This window comes from Seriola aureovittata, chromosome 1 (genome assembly GCF_021018895.1).
Source record: "Seriola aureovittata isolate HTS-2021-v1 ecotype China chromosome 1, ASM2101889v1, whole genome shotgun sequence".
Taxonomy (NCBI): Eukaryota; Metazoa; Chordata; class Actinopteri; order Carangiformes; family Carangidae; genus Seriola; species Seriola aureovittata.
The window spans coordinates 16,895,820-16,917,589 of NC_079364.1; the positions used below are offsets into that span (position 1 = coordinate 16,895,820).

The 21,770-nt window shown below is 39.1% G+C and overlaps 1 protein-coding gene across 12 annotated transcripts in view; it reads right to left on the reverse strand.

Moving 5' to 3' along the window:
* Window positions 1–4,032: 4,032 nt before the first annotated feature.
* tcf12 (transcription factor 12) overlaps window positions 4,033–21,770 on the reverse strand; it is an 84,563-nt gene continuing 66,825 nt past the window's right edge. For 3 of the 12 annotated variants that reach the window (XM_056395193.1, XM_056395099.1, XM_056395008.1), the window contains exons 13-21: window positions 18,345–18,489; window positions 14,221–14,294; window positions 12,222–12,293; window positions 11,520–11,711; window positions 8,478–8,592; window positions 8,209–8,371; window positions 7,766–8,019; window positions 7,359–7,512; window positions 4,033–6,961 (exon numbers count right to left, since the gene is read on the reverse strand). In XM_056395193.1, coding sequence (XP_056251168.1) covers window positions 7,370–7,512; window positions 7,766–8,019; window positions 8,209–8,371; window positions 8,478–8,592; window positions 11,520–11,711; window positions 12,222–12,293; window positions 14,221–14,294; window positions 18,345–18,489 — 1,158 coding nt within the window. In that variant the 3' untranslated portion in view covers window positions 4,033–6,961; window positions 7,359–7,369. The remainder of the gene's footprint in view (window positions 6,962–7,358; window positions 7,513–7,765; window positions 8,020–8,208; window positions 8,372–8,477; window positions 8,593–11,519; window positions 11,712–12,221; window positions 12,294–14,220; window positions 14,295–18,344; window positions 18,490–21,770) is intronic. The other 9 variants (XM_056395457.1, XM_056395876.1, XM_056395795.1 and 6 more) reach the window with 7 other exon arrangements.

The following is a 21,770-nucleotide window of genomic DNA, read 5'->3' on the forward strand; positions in this document are numbered from 1 at the left end:
GAAGGACGTCCGACCCTCCGGGCCGCCCCGCCTCCTGAATCAAGCGCACAAACCCGCCCACCCACCCAAAACCAAACCGCCGGTCCAGGAACAACTTTCACATCACAGATAAACCCTCCCCCCTGTAGTCCTGGCAGGACTCCTCCAAGGCTCGGTTCAGTTTGGACCGGGAGAGCTGGGTTCGGTTCACTCCAGCAGGTCTTTTAAGAAGGTGGTCACGACCCTTTAGGTGGGACGTGACACTCACCCAGTGTTTCATACCAGCTTATTATTAAACAAACATCGCTTTTGGTTTTTCTTTTTCTAACTGAATAAACTAAATATCAAATTATAGGCGGACTGAGAAAGTAATGCAAGTCTATTGTTTGTGTTAGGAAGAGGCTGGGCCAACATAATAAAAAACCTTATCTCAAATTAAAACAAAACAAAACAGAGATAATACATTTTCAGGTATGAGTCAATGTTTTGCATTTTGTGAAAAATGTACATTGGTGGACCCAGTAGATAGTAATCCTAATACTGTGGCGAATACTATTCAAAAAAGCCAAAAACAATATATCAAATATTTAAAAAGTATTGGGAAATTAGAATAAAAAGTTACACACTGTAAGTTCATAAGTGATAGAAATTGCTTGTACAAACTAATGGTTTTATTAATTATTTAATGCCCTGGGAGAATTATACACGTGTTTGCTCGCCTTAAACTCCATATAAGATTAATTATTTGCACTCTGCATAAATGCGATTTGCAGCTGCATGTCTTTAAAAACCGAGAGCGTCATCTAGTGGATAGTAAGCTGACCTGAGTGCGGGTAGTTAATGAGGGTCTGTGCTGGTGGTACTGGTGCATGAACGTAACTCACACAGGCAGTGTATGTTAACGCATCACCATAGATGGGCTATGCCCCGTTAGCATCTTCTGTGATGCACAGGTAGGGTGGGGGTCCAGCACTACAGCCATAAAGAAAAGGATGGGGGAGTTGTGCTGAGGCTTGTTGAAAAAGCTGAGCTCTCTGGAGAGTAAGAATTATTTCTGTAAAGTGTCTGTGGTGTTGTGAGCATGTATTTTGAATTAATATTTTTACACATACTGTAAATACACATGCAAAATGTCTATATGCAACACAGACACATGCAAGTGTAGCCCTATACTGTACATATATTATGGAACAAACCACAGACAAATAAAACAGCTGATGAATAATAATAATAATATTCAAGTTTGAATATGTGACCTGTCTTGATTCAACTCTATAGTGATTTTTGTTGTTGTTGTTGTTGTTGTCTGACCAACAGCAAAAATCTCTGTTCACAATAATAATACAAGGCAGGGACACACCAAATGACTTAAACAACTAATCAAAATAGATTCCAATAAATTTTCTGTTGATCGTTGCCACTATAATTTTAATTAGAAACATACAATATCAACAACAATGACGAAATCAAATGACATATTTCTTTTACAGGCATTACAGTGTACAAAGGTTTCTGTTTTTTTCTGATTAGTCACTGTATCATACTTTACACTAGAAATAATTTTCAATATGAGTACCGCCATCTTCACAAAGAATATTTTAAACAATATTACTCTCCTGAAGATTTTGCAGTTCCTGAAATATCAGCACTTTAGTGCTCACTCAGACTTACACTGAGATTCTAAAGAAATGATCAATTCTACATTTCCTTGTATAACTCTTGCCACTGCAGCATATAGTACATTAAACTGGAGGCCCAGCTGCCCCTTTGCCTTTGTAGTCAACCACTGTTTATATTTGTGTCCGCAGAGAGACCAAGCAGCACCACAGCCTTTAATCTGAGCTCTGTGCCACTGTGTTGGGTTACAGCAGCACACAATGGGAGCTCTGTTCTCTGCTGAGGTGCCACAGCTGGGACCTCTGGGCATGCTCAGTACACAGCTCAGTCTTATCCTGATTAAACTGCAAGAAAGACTGCAGGGAACCGAAGTGACATGGACCAGAGATGTCACAGATGCTCATATTTAGCTCACTTGATTTAATCTTTTCCATTGTTCTGATTTTCTTTTTTCTTTTTTCTTTTTTACAAGAAACATGATGGGGGGGGGGAGTCTCTGAACCAGTGTATCTGGCAAAAGCCACCACTGAAAACAATGAGGAGAACAAATGGTTGTTTGCTGTTGTTTGCCAGATTGGTAGGTTTAAATTCTTACAATAGTGAACTGGTGTGCAGCCAACAACTTTCCAAAATACAGCAGGTAGTGGTGGACATTCAGAGTCCTAGTGGCCATCGACCTCTGCTCATAAACGACAAAAGTAACAGGTGAATGACAAATGTGTAGGTGTGACAATTTCTTCTCCTTTTAAGTGGGAGGTCAACACTGCAGAGGTGCTGAGGAAAGCTCAGCAAAGACTTTTAAGTTTTAATCGCCTTGAGAGTATGTTGGTTGCTTTAATTGTTCCTCCTTTCCATAATGACGGACAAAACTCAACATCCTATTTCTGTTTCTGTTTCTTTACTGTGTATTGATAATAGAGACTCAAACAGTGAATCTGTGTCTTTTTAGTATGAAATTCCCTCTTTGTTTTACCATCCCTCTGCCACAGCTCAGCAACGAAACACTTATTCATCCCAACGGATGACCATATCTGAACATGACTGTAACTTTGGAATATCCCCTACTTGTTTTGTCTAAGGCAGACTGAGGTCATTTTGTACAGAACAAGCTCTGTGGATTTTGCCCCCATCACTTACGAGGGACTAATGATGATTTCAATGAACATGCTGTATGAGTATATAACTACTGTTCTAAAACAGACTTATATAAAATATGAACCTTTCCTTTAACTCCTCCATTGTCAATGTGCTGTTATTGCTCTTGTACATTTAATAGAGTGTGTACTGTGCTTGCAATACAATCATACTTATCTTTGGTTCTGATACCATCCACCATGGGAGTGTTTGCTTATTCATGTATTATTTCATTATTATTTTATTGCCTGTGGTGATTTTACTGTGTTTTTACAGTGCAGGTTCTGTATATTATGTCCTGAGGTTTTTGTTCTATGTGAGCTCACCAAAGCACACTCTAATCCGAAACTTTGAGATTAGAAAGTGAAACAAAATGAAGCATGTTTAGTACAGCATGCATCCTGGGAGTAGCAGAGAGGAGGACCATCTTACTGTTTGGAGCAGAAGGAGCAGAAGGAGCAGAAGGCTTCAAGGATGCAAGCCAAGGACTTTCTGTCAGTTGGCCCAGCAGCCATGACAGGAAGTCAGCCTTCAGACTTGGTGGTCCCACTCCTACAGAAAACATGCACACCCGCCACCACCATCAGCCCAACACACTCACATCTCTTCTGTTTCTCCCTGCAGGGAATATTGAGAGATGACAGTCATGATTTACGCTGCTTCACTGAGCTCACCACAGACAGAACAGCAGTCAGCAGTTTTCCTCTGAGTGTCACCCCTGTCAGAAAAATTGAATTGGGATCAGACCTCTCAGGAAGTGATGAGTACTCTCATGCTCACATCTGCAAGAGGATAATTTTGTGCAGATGTACAAGGTCTGAGATTTACAGCACAACAGTCCTGCAGGTTTAGAGCAGCATTTTCACAACACTTTTGGGATTCATTAGCAGATCGAGTGTGGCAGTCTACAGAAGGCCGCTACCACCAAAAACATTTAATAGAAAATATAGTTTAGGTTTGTACTTTTCATAATTGGCTGCATCAATTTCCTTCCTGCGCTCTAGTTTCAGTTCATCTATTTCTTTTTATTCCTTTTTGTCTGTTTTGCTTATGCATTTACATGATTTGTGTCAAAACAAATTGTATAAAATATTGTAAAACATCCTGAAATTGACACTTAAATATTCATGTGGAATTAATATATTTGAACATTAAAAAAATGTGTTCCAAAATATCAATTTAATTTCCTCTGTTGATAAATTTTTTTGCTGGAGTGGCTTTCCTACCGAATCTGTCTCTAGCTCTTTTTCTTCATCATGAATAAATATAAATGTAAAAAAAAAAGTAGAACCACAGCACATGTACAGTACGCTGCTATCACACTTTATTAAAAATAGAAACATATATTCATAGTACTTTTCATACAGACTACAATGGTCCACTGGCATTATTTTCAAAAATGAGTTACATACTATAAAACACTCATTTGGCCTAAATCCACTGTAGAAATGTCTTAAAAAACAAACAAACAAACAAACAAACAAAAGAAAGAAAGCAAGAAACAATAAGGAACTCTAAATGAACCCCCATGTTTCTGAGCTGTCTCTACTTCATCTTTCCTGTGCCTTTTCATAAAATAACACTTTATGGAGAGGAGAAAATGTAAATATGGAGAAACAAAAGAAACAAAAACAAACATGTTTGCTCAGTGAGAGAAATAAATGCACATACAACTGAGTTTAAAAAAAGATGGCACATTTATTGCAACATAAATGTTATATACATTGTGTTTCTCTGTTGAAAAAGACAGAAAATTCAAATTCTCGTTGCTGCAGTTTTTTTTGATGATGTGCATCGACAATACCTTTTTCATTTGACACAAGAACAAATCTTTTATCAATCGACAACGGACTCTGAAGAATAGGATGGAGGTCGCACTTTTAGGGATCTGGAGCTCGTACGAAGCCTTTTTAAGTACTAGACTACGAGCAACAATTCATCTATGTTCTTGAGATGCCATTTGTAAATTTCTTGTAGTAATGGACAGGTTATGGTAAATAACCGTACATTTTACTATCTAATATAGTAAAATAAAGTAAGAAACTTTTTACTCAAAACTTTTGCTTTCAAAAATCTAGAAAGAGTAATATTTAGAATTCAAGAAATATTCTTACAGTATTATTGTATAAAAGACTAACTACAGTGAAAAATAAGCCAAATGTTTTTTTTTCTTTTGATTTTCTTTTTTTTTCATATATTATACAAGGGAAAGCATCTGGGAATACAGCAAAGTCTAACTTGGCAAACAGAGGAGCAAAGAAATATAGGAAGAACAGGAAATTTAAAAATGAAGGTAAGAGAGCAGGAAGTGGCGTACATTATACCCTCAATCAAAGTCTGCCAACATGAATACAAGCTTGTGAATACTGAAATGAAGAACAAGGCCACATTCAGTCAGAGAATACACAACAACTGTTTAGGTTTTTTTCATTGAAACAAAGTTGTTAAATCATAAATCTTTAATGTAAACTCTTGGCGTGGCATCCTTTATTCTAATTTAAGTCCCTTTTTGTACAGAATACTCATTCTGAATGTGGCAGCCTTGTTTAAGGTGTAGATAATGATAGAAGACAATATACAAAGAAATAAATGGAATATAAAGCAAGTCTTAAGACCAAAGACTTAATAAAAGGAGAAATGTAAAGCATGCACACTGATAGGGAAAAACAAAATAAAACCATGACCAATGTCTTGAAACATAAAAGAAAAATCCTGTTAACTGCTTTTGTTCATTATTGTGCTACAGTTGTATGATATCCATGAAATATCTAGTCTGGCTTACTGTATTGAGTATATCACGGCTTGCATGAAAACATAACTGAAAAATAACTTAGAAGTTCTCTCTGCTGACTGAAACTGGACATTGTAATGCTGGAAGTCTAAAGGAAGGACTTGTTACAACACAAATAAGCATAACTAAATTTTACTCAGAGTAACTGTTTTTGAAATTTAATGTCTTGAGATATTAACAAAGAAAACTGGAAAAAAAAAAGTGGTATCTTCATCAGGCCAGGAGAAAGTGTGGTCGTCGTTTTTTCATTTTAAACTACTTCTTCGTTAAGCAATCTCTGATTAGCTGGTGGCAGAAAAATGACAAAAAACACAAGCCACTTCTGTGCTGACGTCAGGAGCATGTAACTGTCAGGAGGCTAAACAAAGATAAGAATCTGCAAAAATATGTCACCGCTTACATTTAACACTATATGGCAAAGGAACCGAAGGGCAGTAAAGTCCACTTTTCCTTTCGTTAAGACACTAAAAATATGAAGGGAATGCTAAGGTTTGCAAACAGTTTGCTCTCTGTGTTTTCACTGCTCACTACAGAGGAAAAAAAGAACACAACTAAATCTGAGCTTTCAGTAAAGCTAGAGTTTGCCACTCGTCTGTCACCTATATAGACAATATTGTTGATGCTAATGTACTCGGGCCTATTATTCCACTGGTCAGTAGTACAGAAACTGATCTAAACTATGCAGAAACAGACGTAGGTAGTTTTGGTTACAGATGTGGCCAGTGGCAGAACGAATAAAATATAAATATAAATAATATATCCTCTTTTTTTTTTTTTTTAAATGGGGTGCTTTAGTCTTTCAGATCTAACAGCTAATGATCATTTTCAGTTGGGTATAAATATCACTCTAAACTGGCCAATAAATTAATCTCAATCTTTTCAGTGCCCAAATATTTTTCCCTTATCTTGGACTAGCCAAAGATTTAGCAGGGTGGAGTGCTCAAGTTTTAATGGTGACACTGGCAAACTATAGATCAACTGAAAAGCCACATACTTCTCTTTGAACTTACTTAACTTTCCCTTTAGACATACACTTTATAGCTCAATAACATAATAAATAGAAAAAAAAGAAACAGACAAACAAAAACAATTGCTGTTACAATGCATTCGTCAATTCAGTTTAGGCACAAGGCAATTTCCACATACGGTTTGAGGAGATTGCGAAGTCTCTGATTGTTCAGAAGCCACACACTTCTTGCAGACAGTGATATGTGCTGAAGATTTTTCTTTGTGGGTAGAAATTTGCAGATGGAAACTGGTCACAGGGAGCTAGATGCTTGGCTCTACCTCAGTCTTAGGATTGGATTGTGTTAGTCTTGTGGTTTTGCTTCGAGTGGTCTGTCTCCTCCAATTGGTGTCACAAAATGTGAGTCCTGTCTGTCACTGGGAAGCAAGGTCACCAACTCAAAACGGGACAGAAATGATCTGCATCACTTTGATCTGGAGAGAGGTGAGGAGAAATACACCGATCAGAGGTGAACATCAATAATTACACAAAATAATTTCCATCTGTACTTTCGGTTTGAGATTATAACACATTAATACTTTCAAAGCTCCATCACTACTCTTTCACATATTTATAGAAAATTTTCCTCAATGCATTAGTCGATCAACATAACAATTAATCTGCAACTAATTGATTAATCACTTAAGTCACTAATTGTACCAACCATAAGAGAAAGCCATATGTTAAAAATTAGTTTTCAGAAAAGACAAAAGAAGATACAAACTTGCCTGCCTCATATCCAAAGATGATTGATTAATTAATTATTTGAGACAATAATCCTCAGGTTAATCAATATTGAAAGTAAAGGTTAGTTGCAGGAAGTGGGAGTACCTGTCTGCTGCTCAAAGGTGGCCCATGGGGTTGGATGTGTCAGTCAGGCCTGGATGGACTCCTGTGTGGCCTTGCTGGGCGTCACTGGAGCCCCCAGACACTTTTTCCTCCTCCCTTCTCTTAAGGCAGGCTGCTTTGGGGTTCAAATTCCGCTCTGTAGTTTCAGAGAGACAAGAATCAAACTTTTGCGTCGCATTTCTTTGAACACAAAACGTGAGAGCTTTGACCTGTTCATTTCCTTTACGGAGAGGATGTGATGCAAAAATGAAATTACCATGTGCAGGAATATCATGTGAAAATATATTACACGTTTCTGAAGAATCAATATTGATTTGATGTGACGTAGCATTGACATTTCAGTTATAACATTAATGCGGGGATAAAGCTTTCATTAGCTGGACACTGACCTCTGACTTGCTGCTCCAAGCTAAGTATGACAGCCACAGCCTGATGGAGGATGAGCAGTTTAGTCTGAGGCTTCTCGCTTTTCAGGTGCAGCTGGCACATGCGACCCAGCTCCTTGAAGGCCTCGTTGATGTCTCGCACCCTCAGGCGTTCACGGGCGTTGTTAGCCATCCTCCTCTCGCGCTCTCGTTCAGCCTTCTGCTCCGGGTTCAGCTCCTCGTCTTCAGTGATACTGTGGCAGGGAGAAGAAATCCACCTGCAGTCAGATCACTTTTTTTTACTATCACAAAGTCGGGGCTACTGCTCAGGCATAACCACAAGGCCTGCTCTGAACAATTTTCAGTTCAAATAATTATTTTTCTCACACCTAACCAAACACCAGTTAAACTAAGTTGTTTCACTTTTGGGAAACATTTTGTGTGTTTGTGTGTCAACATGTTCATACCTTGTGCGTGTGCCTGCTCTGGGTGTCTTCATATCTCTTTTATCGCTCTCGTCATCAGACTTGTCATCTGTGGAGAGGCTGTCGTGCATGTCGTCCTTGTCCTGTTTCTCCACCTTCAGCTCCAGGGTGCTAGGCAACTGGCTAGCCAGGCCTGCAGCAAGACCTGTTAAAGACAATGTAAACATAACGGTAAGACATATAAAATAAGCTGACCCATGTCCACATCAAATTGTGTCAACTGTACAATAAGACCGTGGGGTTCACCAGACCTCTGAATGTTTCCACTGCGTGGTTGAGTTCTGCGCTGGATGTGGAGCCGGCACTGGGCAGTCCTCCATGGCTGTTGTTCAGGCTGGCAGCATCGTCAGCGTGGGCACCACCCTGCTGCAACACAGACAGGAAGGACATGTGAAGAAAGGAAGCAGACACTCTCTGGAGAAGGTACATAAAGCATTTCTTTTGACCAAAAGAGGAGCACAAATGCAAGATCCAGTGGTTCTAAACAGAAGAAATAATCACGGCGAGTAGTCATCAGTGAGTTGAGGTCCATCAACACAGGTCAAGGATTTAAAAATGATTTTTTTTTTTTTTTACTTTCAATATTAAATTCTAGCTAATGGCTTTTGAAATGTTGATGAAATTTTGATTGGATGCTATTTGCAGTCTGTGTATATTGAAGGATTTAACTATTCATATGAAATGTCCAGGGCCTAATGAGTACTTTAAATCTATCAGTCCCGACACTGGGGGGTGCTTTGGTGATTTGTTTCATAGCAGCATGTTGTAGGGTGCACGATCAAGGGTGGAAAACACAAAATAAAAGCAAATAAAAGACACCTGTGTGATAATATATTCAAAACCAACTTACTTTATGACACAATATGAAAACCTCTTTATTTGTCCTGTTTATGTTATATTATACTTCGCTGCTGTGTCAGTCTCATTCTTAGCTCTCTGTAACCACAACTGAGAACACGTCTGTTTCTCATGTCTGAAATGAGACGAATCCGTCTGTGTTCTGTTTTAAAAGATGTCAAGCTGAACCCACTCAACAGTCCGACAATTTGCTTTTTCATTTTGTTCATATTCATAACATAAAAACGGTCAGCTCCCACCACATTGTACCACAAAGTCCCTCCTTCTTGAGGTTTACCACATGTTCTCCAGCTATTTGATTTCCCTTCTGAGAACCAGGGAAAGGCGGGGAAATCGTCACTGAGGGTGGAGGGTATCTCCCCCTTTTCTTATGGAATGTGATCCTCGGTCACTGTTGGCCTCTGTTAACCCCGCCGCCCCGAAACCCTCCCCTTCCTCAGCGCTACGCTAATCTTTGCTGTGCACTCAACAGGTGTCCAAACAACTCTTTGTCTGGAGGAGGAGGAGGGAAGCCGGAGTTCTGGCAAGAAAAGAACGCTGCCATTTTCATGGCTGGGCCTGATTACCATACAGCTGAGGACCTCTATTTGGGTGGAGGCCGCGGGTTCAGACACACGTTTCCAACGATTCAGATTTCCTGGGTTGTTAAAAAGAAGTGATGAAAAGGGGAGGAAGGGGGTAGAGGGTGGGGTGTCAGCCAGAGTAAAAAGCCTGTGGCTGTGCCGTGCCGAGGCTGGTGAGCCCTGGCTGAGGGGACCTCTTCCCACACAGGAAGTGCCGTGTTAGTGCAGACACAGTATGTTCTATCTCACAGTCGCAGTCGGTCAACATCACTGCCACAACCCAGCTCTCTGTAACAAATACATCAAACTGAGCTCTTCTGACAACCACAGAAAAATTCTTGTTTGGGGACATAACAAGCTACTCTGAAAGATCCAACAGTTTGAGCATCAAAGTGAAAACAACCAGAGACAGAAAACACACTGCCCTAAAACAAACTAAAACCTTTAACTGCTTTTAAAATAAATTAATGTTGCCAAAGGAGATCTGAGATCATAGACGAGAGAGGGACGTAAAAAATCCTGATAAAAATACGGTGAAGCTTTGATGATCATGCCAACATTGTGAAATGTTCTTGGTGAAGAATAAACACTAAGATGTCAGTCTTAATCAAAACGTGAAACAAATTGTTTTTTTATTCTTACTTTTTGTTGCACTAAATTTCAGCTGTGCATCAGGAGGAAAAGTTTTTTATTTAATGTCTTTGTGTCTGTGGGTATTTGGGGAGTTGTCACTAGAGTGACAATTAGTCGATTAATCAATTAGATGACAGAATTATCAACAGTCATCCGCTGAGTAATGTTGGACAACACAAGTAATATGAAGACGTCATCATAGGCTTGAGGACCCTGTAATATTTCACTCATTTCTGACATTTTACAGTCTAAGCAATTAATTGATAATGAACATAATTGTTAGTTACAACCCTAAGCAGTACAAATAAAATGTTTTTTGTACTGTTACTCACTGTTGATCCAATTAAAAAAAAAATTGATAGATTGATAAATATTGATCAAATTTATATAATATCAATTTGTAAAATTCGAAACAATTTAATTTAATTCAATATGTGAATTGTAAAGATTGGCTTCTAGAAAACCAGATGGATCTCAGCTCTGTATCTGAAGGTATTATTTAATTTAACCATTGCTAAATATAATTTTCATCAGATGAACAGGACTTACAATGAGGGAAACACTAAAATCTAAATCATAAAACATATAGTTGAATGTGTTCATCTTTCAGTTTTAAGTAATCTGAACCCCTACCCATATTAAAACTGCAACAGCAGTTTTTTTATTGTATTTGACCCAAATTATTTCCAAACACCTCCGGATTACAGTTGAACGAGTCGCCCCATTTTAATTTCCACTGCAGATGTGTTCAAATCTCTTGGTTCTTTAAAATGAAATACCTCGGATGGAGGATGGGTGAACACATCATGATTTATACTGAGACCTGCATTCCCTTGTGTCTCAAGAGGCTTCGACTTTAACTCTAAAAGGAGTGCAACACACAAACACTTTCTGCACCAAAGAACAACTTCACTCCATTACGCCTGTTTTTCTCATTTCTCTTTCACCCTTGTGTATACAGCCACTCTCAAGAGGAGGGTGAGCTTTCGGCCAGCCATTACACTTATGGAAAATATGTCAGGATAAATTCAACTGTTCATGTGTGGAAAATGTCTAGTTTTTACACATGGCAGCGGACCTGTTTCGAACAGGTGGGCGAGGCTTCGTCTGTGGAGAAGCTTGAAAAACAACTTACAGTATAGGAATCGACCAAAGAAATGTGTTTTCCCCCTCACTTTCTGCAACATCCTAAACATATAAAACACTTGAGGCCTAAATACTTATGTGAAGTTCTCATACCATAGCTGCTGTCCGACTCGGAACCAATGCAGATGCAGGGAAGTTTGCTCCAATGGCTGCTATTGGCCCATTTTGTGCCTGTCCCAGCAGACTGTGTATGTCGCTGGGCAGACTGGCCGTGGAGCCCACTGCATGGTTCCTCAGAACAAGGATTGCATCATCCAATCTGTCCAGACGATCCTCCATTCGAGACTGGGAGGACCAGAGGGATTGAGGAGCGAAGGGTTAGGGAGATGGAGAAGAGAGGAAAAGAAGGACAGAGCAGCTTAGTATAAGCACATTAGGACCAAAATTGAAAACACTGATTTTATGGTGTGGACGTGGAAAGAAAAAAAAAAAAAAATCTGAAACATAAGATAAAGAAGGCAATTCAAATGCAAGATCAATTGAGCCATTTCAGCTTGAGTTGTTCAAGTCATCATAATTTATTTTAGATGAATAATAGACAGAGGCACTATAGCCAAATGGAAAGCTTCAACAATTAATTTAGACTTTAATTGCACCTAAGATCATTACTGCAAGCTGGAATAGCTAAAAAGACCACATAATATGACAATATGGAAACAAAGGCAAGAAAAATGAAACTGCATTTCACTGTGAGGAACGTAGACTGCAAGTCGAGCTTGTGAGAGAGAAAACAAAATAAGGAACGCAAAGATGTATGGAACACGTAAATGAGTAAAGGCTCTATCTGAATAGTACCTCGCAGACATCCTTTAAGAAAGACATGGCATCCTGGAGATGCTCATGTAACTGCTGATGAACTCTGTTTTTCTGGCAAAGTCAAATAAGAATAAGACAGGATTATAAAAAAAAAGATCAGTATCTATAAATACTGGAAACACACTGTGGATAGAGATTGTTTTTGTAAAGACACACAGAAAAGAAAAGGGTCGGATTTGGAAGGAAGCCCAGAGTGTCTGACCATTCAGTTTGTATGCATGAAAATGTTTTGCTGTTTGAACATTATAACAACCATCACTACTCTACTGGTCACATCATTAAACATTACATTTACTACATTGCACATTTAAACCATTGGCTTCCAAGCTGTGTGGACTGTTATTTCTCTGTTGGAATAAATGTCCCTGTTGGTAAACCTGTGTTGTTATTATTGTTGTTATTCCAATATGAACTGCTGTCTGTGGACCAATCCACTAACAAGATCATTTTGTCTGTAATCTAATCCTCAACTAGCATGTTTACACAGTTGCTCATCACTTTCCTAGAAATAGACAGGACTTTTCAATGTCACAAACAGTTTTGACACAACTACCAAGGAACTGTGATCCATGCTTTTATTTCAACACACTCTTAAACAAATTCCGAGAACATAAAATCAGTAGAAGTCATCTTTAACCCCTTTTAAGGCTCAGTGTTTATGTTTGGTTCAGTTATTCCGTCATCGTCTACAGTTTTGTATAAGTGATTTTTCAAAATTCAATTTTAACATATTTTTAATATTCATAATAAACACTATTAAATAAATATTGTTAGTCATGCAGTCCAGATTCAAAATTAAGTGTAGCTCAGTTTTTCCATTATGGCCCACAGGTTGTCAAACAGCCTGCAAGATGACATCAGGCTGGACCAACTGGTTTTGTCCTTTCACCACTGAAGAGTCTAAACCTCCCAGTGTATCTGACCCTCAAAAGCCGCTGTCATTTACCGCAGGTCGTCCCACAAATAATATATAAAATATATATAAGTATCACATATAATGTTAAACATATAATAATATAAAACTGACAAACTGTAGTCCTGCATTTACTCACGTCATGTCAAACAGCATGTGAAGTGCAGTTGTTTTCACATGGCAGCTAATGTTCAGGTTATCTGACACTACTCACTTTAATTGTCACCTTCAGTTGTGCTGCGACTTATCTTTGGTGGCCATGAAGATACAAAACAAAGCTTGTAGCGGCGTGGGAGGAAACATCTACATGGCCATGTTCAATGTCCTCTTCACATACAATTGGCTGATTGAAGGGAACTTTGTGATAAGACTGCAGCTGGACTGACTGTGGCCTTTTCAAGTCATGTTCCATGCTTTGAGAAACGTTAAATTTTTTTGCAGATGCTTGTCTCTCACTTTTTTAATTGATAAAAAAAATTCTACAGTATGACTTCCAGGTCAATCAATGAGAAAAATACTTTGCTTAGGCTTGGATCAGGGTCATGGTTTGTTTATTTTTTCCTTTCCCGTTTTGCATAATCTGTCTTTACTGCTGCATCTTAATTGTTATGAAAAATGTTTGTACTCATTTTATAAGAGCTTTCTAATTAAATATTATTACTTAGGAAAAAAAAAACTCCCAGCAGAGAATGTAAATATATGGCATGCATCAGGTAGCAGGCTGGATGAAAGGTGATCTGTAGCTGCGGTCGCATGGCAGCAAAGGAATCCCGGAGAAGTGGCTCAGCAAACAGCTGCCAGCCCCACACCAGCCCCCTTAACTAAACCCATCCCCCAACTGTCATCCCCATCCTGGCCCACGGAGTAGGGGACAGATGGCAAGCCCCCAAGGGACAGGTATTGTTCAGTTTGGTTATCCCTCGACCCCCATCTTTCTCAGCACAACATTTGTCAGACAGGAATCTCCCTGTAATGCTAGCTTAGCCCTTCATGAGTAATGTATCTAAAGTGAGCATCCATCATATCCTTCACTCACTGGAAGACAGAGGCGGACAGGGAGCTTACCAGTGAGTGAAGGGAGTTCTCATAATTTGGAGAGGATGGGGTATGTCCACTTGTGCGGGGCCACTGGTTGGTACCTGACGAGAGACAGAAGAGATGTAGCGGAGGTCAACGTCAGAAATCCTTTGATTCAGTTACATATCAACATGGCTGATAGCTGTATCCTGCCCCACTGGGTACACCGATACAAAAACTGACACACACAAAACACCACGCAGACACTGACATCCTGATTTTCTGGTTTCTTGTTGTTCTATATGAGATATTTTTATCTTTCAGGGCTCGACTGCATCACTTCCTGATGGCTGGACTGCATCCTGACACATGAGCCAGCGTAGAGTTCATCTAACGCCCACTTCCACCCTGAAATGTTCACTGCATCTGCACATTAATAAGCATAGCTGTGAGAGGCTGGAGAACAATATGAGCACTGACAAATCTGATTTTTAACACTAATTTTTCTTCACACTTCCTTTACCCTGGAAACGTTGAGGCTCTAGAAAACACATCAGAGTGATCAGAAATGAAGTGTGGTTCAACAGGGTTTCGGCACATGGCCTTGATCAGGGTTTTTGATGAAGGAAATATGCCAAGCATCTGGGTTCAATCAAGCTCTTCCCATTCCACCATGTTAGCTAGCATTGCTGAGTTATCTTCCTTATTAGTTTTTTGTGAGTCAAACACCTTTTGACTGGTGATGTAGCGGCTGTACAGTCAGTTTGTCCTCATATATTTCACAAAATTCAGGTCTGGAAACATCTGAGTACCATTGCATCATTTATACTAATTTATCCAATAAAGACAAATCTACTTTGGCACACACATGAAAAACCATATAATTCAATCATGTAAACTAAATACAGAGAAATTTAAGATACTCTGTACTAGAGATTACAATTTACCTTTGGCTGGAAGAATTTCACAGTGGATTATATATATTTATTTTTAGCCCAAAAAAAGGAAAGTACAGGAAAGCAAATCAAGCTGATTTGATCTGGTGTAAATTAGAGCAAAGGAAAAGGAATCCACATCTGCTCATCACATTTCCAGCTCCAGCACAATATTGCTCTCTGTCCTCTTTCTGAATCACAATCATCTAACTAACCTGCCTGCCATGTGCAACAGGAGGCAATGCATTATACAATCAAATAACCGTAATGGAATTTGACAATAATGAACCTTTCCCTGTAATTTACAAGATAGGATGTCTGTGGGCAATTCCAGCTCAGAGCTCTCAGTGCTCTTCTGGTGTCCATTATGGTGGAAGGAAACCAAACCCAGCCTACATCCTGGTAAATGGAGCCCACTGTGGTACCATCCACAGATGGAGACTGTGTTTTGGTTATCTATAATTTAGTGTGATTCTAAAATCTCATTTTGGGTACTGTACTCCACTTCTTAAGGCAAAGAAAAATGTAGACCAGGATGAGGGGAATCATTTATAGCAGAGGGGCCTGGGGAATGTTGAATGGGATCAAATTTTATTTATTGTTAATAAGAAGAGTTGTTTGAAAGCTACACAGTGTAGAAAGGCGTTCTGAGTCTCAACAGTGAGGAGACTAGCAAAACCACTAATTGTTCAGTGTCTGTTTTCACGAATCAAGGCTTATGTGGTCGGCTCAAATACTCTGTCAAACACTGAGTGCAACCGCATGCGACAGAGAGAAAGCGAGAGACAGCAAGACAACTAATATTTTTTACAAACGCAAAATCACACCTCCCCTAAGCTCAGGAAACACTAAAATAAGTTTCCATTGATTCATTCGAATGAAATATCTCACTAAACCTCTGTGATCTTCGATACTTTAGTTTTCACGTTTCCTTGCACACATAGTCCTGGAAAAAGCAGACTTTAATTAACAGGCTATTAAAAGTGACTTTGGAAGAGGAAATGAAAAAGTCTGTGTTCTGCCTCAGCTTTCTCCCAGGTGAGTGAGACAGATACTCCACATGAGCCTCTGCTGGCTGGCGGCTATGAAAAATTAGCCTGGGGCTTTGGTCCCCACGTGCACCAGAGAGGGCTAATTGAACAAACCCGTCTTGAATAATGTGCTGTATATTGGTGTAATCCTAATGATGAATGGATTTCGTGGCTAACATCAACAGCGAGCCAAATTTTGTGCCAATTTCAAAGTATCGTTCTTTTTCTAACCCCAGAAGCATAATACGGGTGAATAATTAGTGAAACACCATCCACTTCCTACAATTCCACATGTATTTGTTTTGCAGTAGTGTTATTTATAATAATAATATAATATTATATATATATATATATATATATATATATATATATATTCCATTAATAAAAAAAATAAACACTGAACTTTTTTATATTCTTTTTCGATCAATCAAACATATTATATTATTACATTATAAAAAAGTCATAAATACCATTGTTATGCTGCAAGGTGTGGCATGCTGTACTGTAAATAGGTCAAGAGGGGGATCTCCCTATGTGAGGCCATCATAGTTCTCCTCATCAGCTGAGTCACAGCCACCCTCCTTCACCCACTGGCAGATAAACAAGGCCTTTTGCTGCCTGGTCTGTGTGTGTGTGTTGGAGGGAACAGCTGTCCATAGGGCAGGGCAACAGCTGAGGATGAGGGGGGGATACATAGAGACAGCTGTCGCCACTCCATTACCACACATGACAAAACTGCCCACTAAAACAACACACTGGGCTTTCCCTTACTGTCTCCCCTCATTTGCTTTCCATTACTCTCTCACCTCTGTCAACATGTCTGAAAACCTGTATTCTTCTTATACACATCTTTTTTTAATGTACTTAAAAGCCCAGTATCTTACTAACAGGGGACCTCGTTTAGGTGTTCTCTCAGCTGTATGGGTTGGAAGGCATAAGAGATTCAGAAAGAGGCTTGTCTGTCCATCCCCAAAAATCAGCCTGACATAGAAACACAAACTGCCAAGCACATGTCTGGAAAACAGGATTATATTACATTAAAACCACCCCCCACACCCCCACCCCACGCCCCCACACCCCCACCCCGAATTGTGTCTTATTAGAAAGTAGGACGAGTGCCACTATTATAAGTCATAAAAACGTGGATAACATTTTCGCAAAAGAGGAAAATACGAAAAGTTTTTCAAAACTATAATTCAGGACCAACATCAAACACTTCTATGACAAGATTTCAAATTATTACGCACACTGAAAGCCAGAGACACAGTCTTTCTCTTTTACAATGCCATTCCAGGGCTTCAATAAATCTTCGTTTCCAACACTTCAAAATTAAATCTAAGGCTAAACTTGTCTCTGTACTCTTCAGCTAGATCTAAATTTATGAACACGAACAAAGACCCTCCTAAAAAGAGAGAGACAAAACTAGCCAGTGATATCACCAGAAGTCAACGTTCTGGAGCCCATGTTCTGGAGCCCATGTTCTGGACACTGGACCAGAAAGTCAGGTATTGTTTTCAGGTGTAGGTGTATTGTTAAAATCAGAACAAAGTTGCAAAAACTGATTTCATGCTTTTAGTGAAAAAGACCGCAGATAGGAAGCAACTAGTGGCAAAATCTGCTACAAAGAATCTCTTCTCTTTGCTTGAGATCAATGTTTGTTGTTCGGCGTCACAGAAAAACACATTTAATGAAATGAAAAAAAAAAACATTTTTTGGTATGGTTTCAAATACTTGTCATGACTGTTGTTTCGAAGGATGTGCTGCCTTATCCCTGAATAAACTAAGCTTTCTTTTAAAATGGATTAATGTAAAAATAGCATTAACTGCCCTGGCATACATAAAGCACGGGGATGAATACCAAATGATTAGAGCTACTCTAAAGCTAAAAAGGGGCATTAAAGTAAGTTTTAGAGAAACTTTTCACACTTCGCTCTGCTTAGGCTTCAATTAATCCAACTAATGCAGCATGTAGATAAAGTAATTAAATTAATTAAAGACATATTCATGAAAGCCTCCTCATTAACTTGGCTATTCCAGGTCAAGGCCTAATTCTACCACAGTCTGACATGTGTCTGTCACTGGCTTTTTGCCTCTGAAAACATCTTTATAAAGCAGTTTCAGAGAAGTGTATTTTTTCATTCTACAGCTGGTATCAAAGTGCACAGGAGGTGTGTATGAGATTAAAATCCAAAGACTGGTGCTCTACCTGGCCTTCCAGACGGGGTGCCGGCAGCAGTCACCACGGTACCTGCTGAGGCAGCGCCTGCTGTGGCTGTCAGAGGTGAAGGAGAACCCACAGGTGTCGACGGGTTGGATGGAAAACTACTGCTAGTGTGGTCAGGTGAGTAAATCTGTGGAAGCAGAGAGGAAGAGACAGAGTGTGAATTAAGATTCATCATTAATGCAAACATCAGCAGTCCTAAATAAAAAATAAAATCTATATCACTGGTTGCTCTTTCTTCTACTTTTTTTTTTTTTTTTTCCAAGCCAAAACTGTGACATCAATTATGGGGATTTTACTGCCAGGGATGTCATGAAAATGCTCAGTGCATACTTATGAGATGTTTTCAGTCATCTGTGCTCAGAGCACGACCTCCACAAAATGAAACACAAACAATACTCACTTTGATGTTTTGTGCTTGTGTCTTCCTCTGTATCAACTACTGTAAGTCATTGTGGGTAAAGATTAACACCAAGAGACAAACGCTGAACTACTGAACTGCTCCAATTAATGTTGCCTGGACATTTGAACTTTTTTGAAACTGAGCTTTTATTTACTTGTTTTAAATGTAATACTCATCAATTAATTAATGTCAAAATAAGTTTCAGTATGAAAAATGTTTAAAAATTCTTATTGCACATGTAACAAATTAGTATTACACTTGTCACATCAAAATACGTTTAGTCTATTTTTAATCTCCTGTGTCTCTAAATTTGCTGACTCACAGGAAGAAGAAAAAAAGGGGCAGAATAATTCTGAATTTTCTGTTGCTTTATTAATGCAAACAAAATATTAACTCAGTAACTCCCTATCTCACAATGCTTTTTTGTTGCTGTTTGTGTGTCAGTCTGTTTGTATTTTGCATTCACAATTATTTAAGGAGCATGTAAGCGTGCTTCCATTGTATGTTGAGTTTTTTTCATTCCAACTGACCAGAGAAAAACTGAAATGAAACAAGTAAATGCAAGTTTCACCCCTAATAGACCTGCACTAATAAATTACACATAACTTCAATGAATAAATAAGCATGATGAGTAACAGGTTGAATTAAGGTCGATACTTTGAGCATGATCTGCAGCTGAGAGTTCAGTGTTGTACCGACTGTACAGAGACTTATAAAACTTGCTGTATTACAGGAGCATGGTTTGTTTTTAACTTGTATTAGGACTCGGTCCCTGTTCGACTCACTCCATTTATTATTCCACTGTGGCTTCAAGAAGTGCAAACGCTCAACCTGGAAACCCTGTTAAGCCAACAACAGAAAATCTCAAGCGTCGCATGTCAGACTGCACCAGACTGTATTGTGAATCATATATGAAAATCAAGCAGTATTCAAATGTTGTTTATTTTTGCATCTTTTTAAACTTTCTAATATCTATGAAGAGCATAACTAGGGCAAAGGTCTTGGTTTTCTGCCTGATGCCACAAGCCGAGTCCAGGTTACTTCAGCTTTATTGCTATGATAATCACAGTAACTTTATTGTATCAGTGCGTTCTCCACTAGGTTACACCGAGGTCACTGAGTTTTAGGATGACATGTCAGTCACAAGGGAACGAGGAGATTACGTCTTCAGAACTTCCACTGGGATTTCATTTGTTTAAACAAATGCTGGATTAAAGCACAAACACGTCCCTGATTGTTTTTTTTCCCTTTAATAAGAGGATATTGTGCCACAATGGAACATGTCTCAGAGAACTCAGGGTATTACGGGTGGATCCTGACTAATTAGCAGAGAAAAAAACAGCAGATCCTCAGAGATTTCTCCTCCAAGTTAAGATCAAATTGAGCTTGCAGGAAACCATTTGACTTCTGTGGGGATGATAGAATGCACTCATTATTAATAATCTCCTTATTCAATCTTGATCTCTGGGCTTTAGTTTTTCAATCAACTTGGAGTATCAGGATAGAGGTTTCATTGAAGTGTGTCACTGAGTGTGGAGGAGGAGGGATCGGCCCTCGTCTAAAGGGAGAAATGACTATTTATGCTTTTCTACACGCTCAGTGTTTCTCTCTGCACAGCATCTTCATTCTAACACACGCAATTCAGCCAAGAACGAAGGAGGATTAATCATGCGGCCACCACTGTGTCCGCAACCAATAAGACTCAAACAAATCTCCAAATATTTCTCACTTTCTCAAAAGCAAAGTCCTTTATAACTGTGACTTCTGACCCGACAATATATGACTTTCTATTCTTTTCACTCACTGGCTACTAACGTTGCATTCAAAGTGAAACATGGCTCATTTTACTGGAATAAATGAAGCTCCGCCTCGTCATCAGTTACGCTCCCGCAGGCGGCATGGGGCCAATAAGCACGGCCAATTTAAAAGGGCGGAGAACAAAAGCTCCACAATGGGCGGCCCGTGGAGTTGAGCCAGAGCAGTTATAAACTCCCCTGTGCCCCCTGCTCCAAACACCCACCCCCACCCCCACCCCAGTCCAACCGTGTCCATTTCACTCCAGCTTTGTCATGCTAATAGAACTGAGTCTGCAAATATAAAGGACTTAATTTGTTATTACCATCCCTAAACTCTCATATTTTGGATTCACACCGGTAAGAAATATTCCTCCTCAACAAACAGCCTGTGCTAGGATGTGTGAAATTAAACTGTTGTTACATCTAATACCAGTATTTTAATGCACATATCATGCCTATGCAACATATTAAACAGTATTTTAGGACACTTTTCAGAATTAATAAGGTTTAGACTTCAAAAGCAACATTTAAGACAAAGGCAAAAACAAACACAGTTCCTGAGACAGGATGTTATTCCACTTGGGGAGTAAGGGGAACAGTGGAGGGAACTGCTGTGGGGGCCCATTATGTTGAGCTGACTTCCACATAAGTCCACTTTCTACTGCTCTATACAACCCAATAATTTTGGGTCATTTGGTTCAGTTGTGTTCAATTCAAACTCCATCCACCTGTGTCTCGGCTTTTGTTCTCCATACCGTACACCTTCTCCAAATTAGCTTGAGTCACAATTTTATTACAGTACAGTAAGGTTAAAGGTTACAGCAGTGGATGGTTACTCTTGAGTCTCTATTTTCATTTAATTTTTCTCTGTCACTGTCTTGCTTCAAGCTTTCCTGAAGGAAACAATTCTTGTATCCAGGTTATCCAACTGTTTCTCTTATACTGTAAATATGAGGGAGAAAAAATCAGACCATAACATATAATCTATCCATCAGTCAATGTGGGCACACCCGCAGGAAAGACACATTTCTTTCTCTGATGAACCTCTGTGAGCTACTGAGGGACAAATACGTCTTATGATGCTTTACAGGACGTCCCGGATACTAATGTCTGGTTTTAGAGTAAAGAGTAATCCACTGGCTTTAGGAGTATTTTAAATGTACAATTCTCTTTCTTGAAAACTCTTAGTTTAAGCTCAAAATTTTCCAGGCT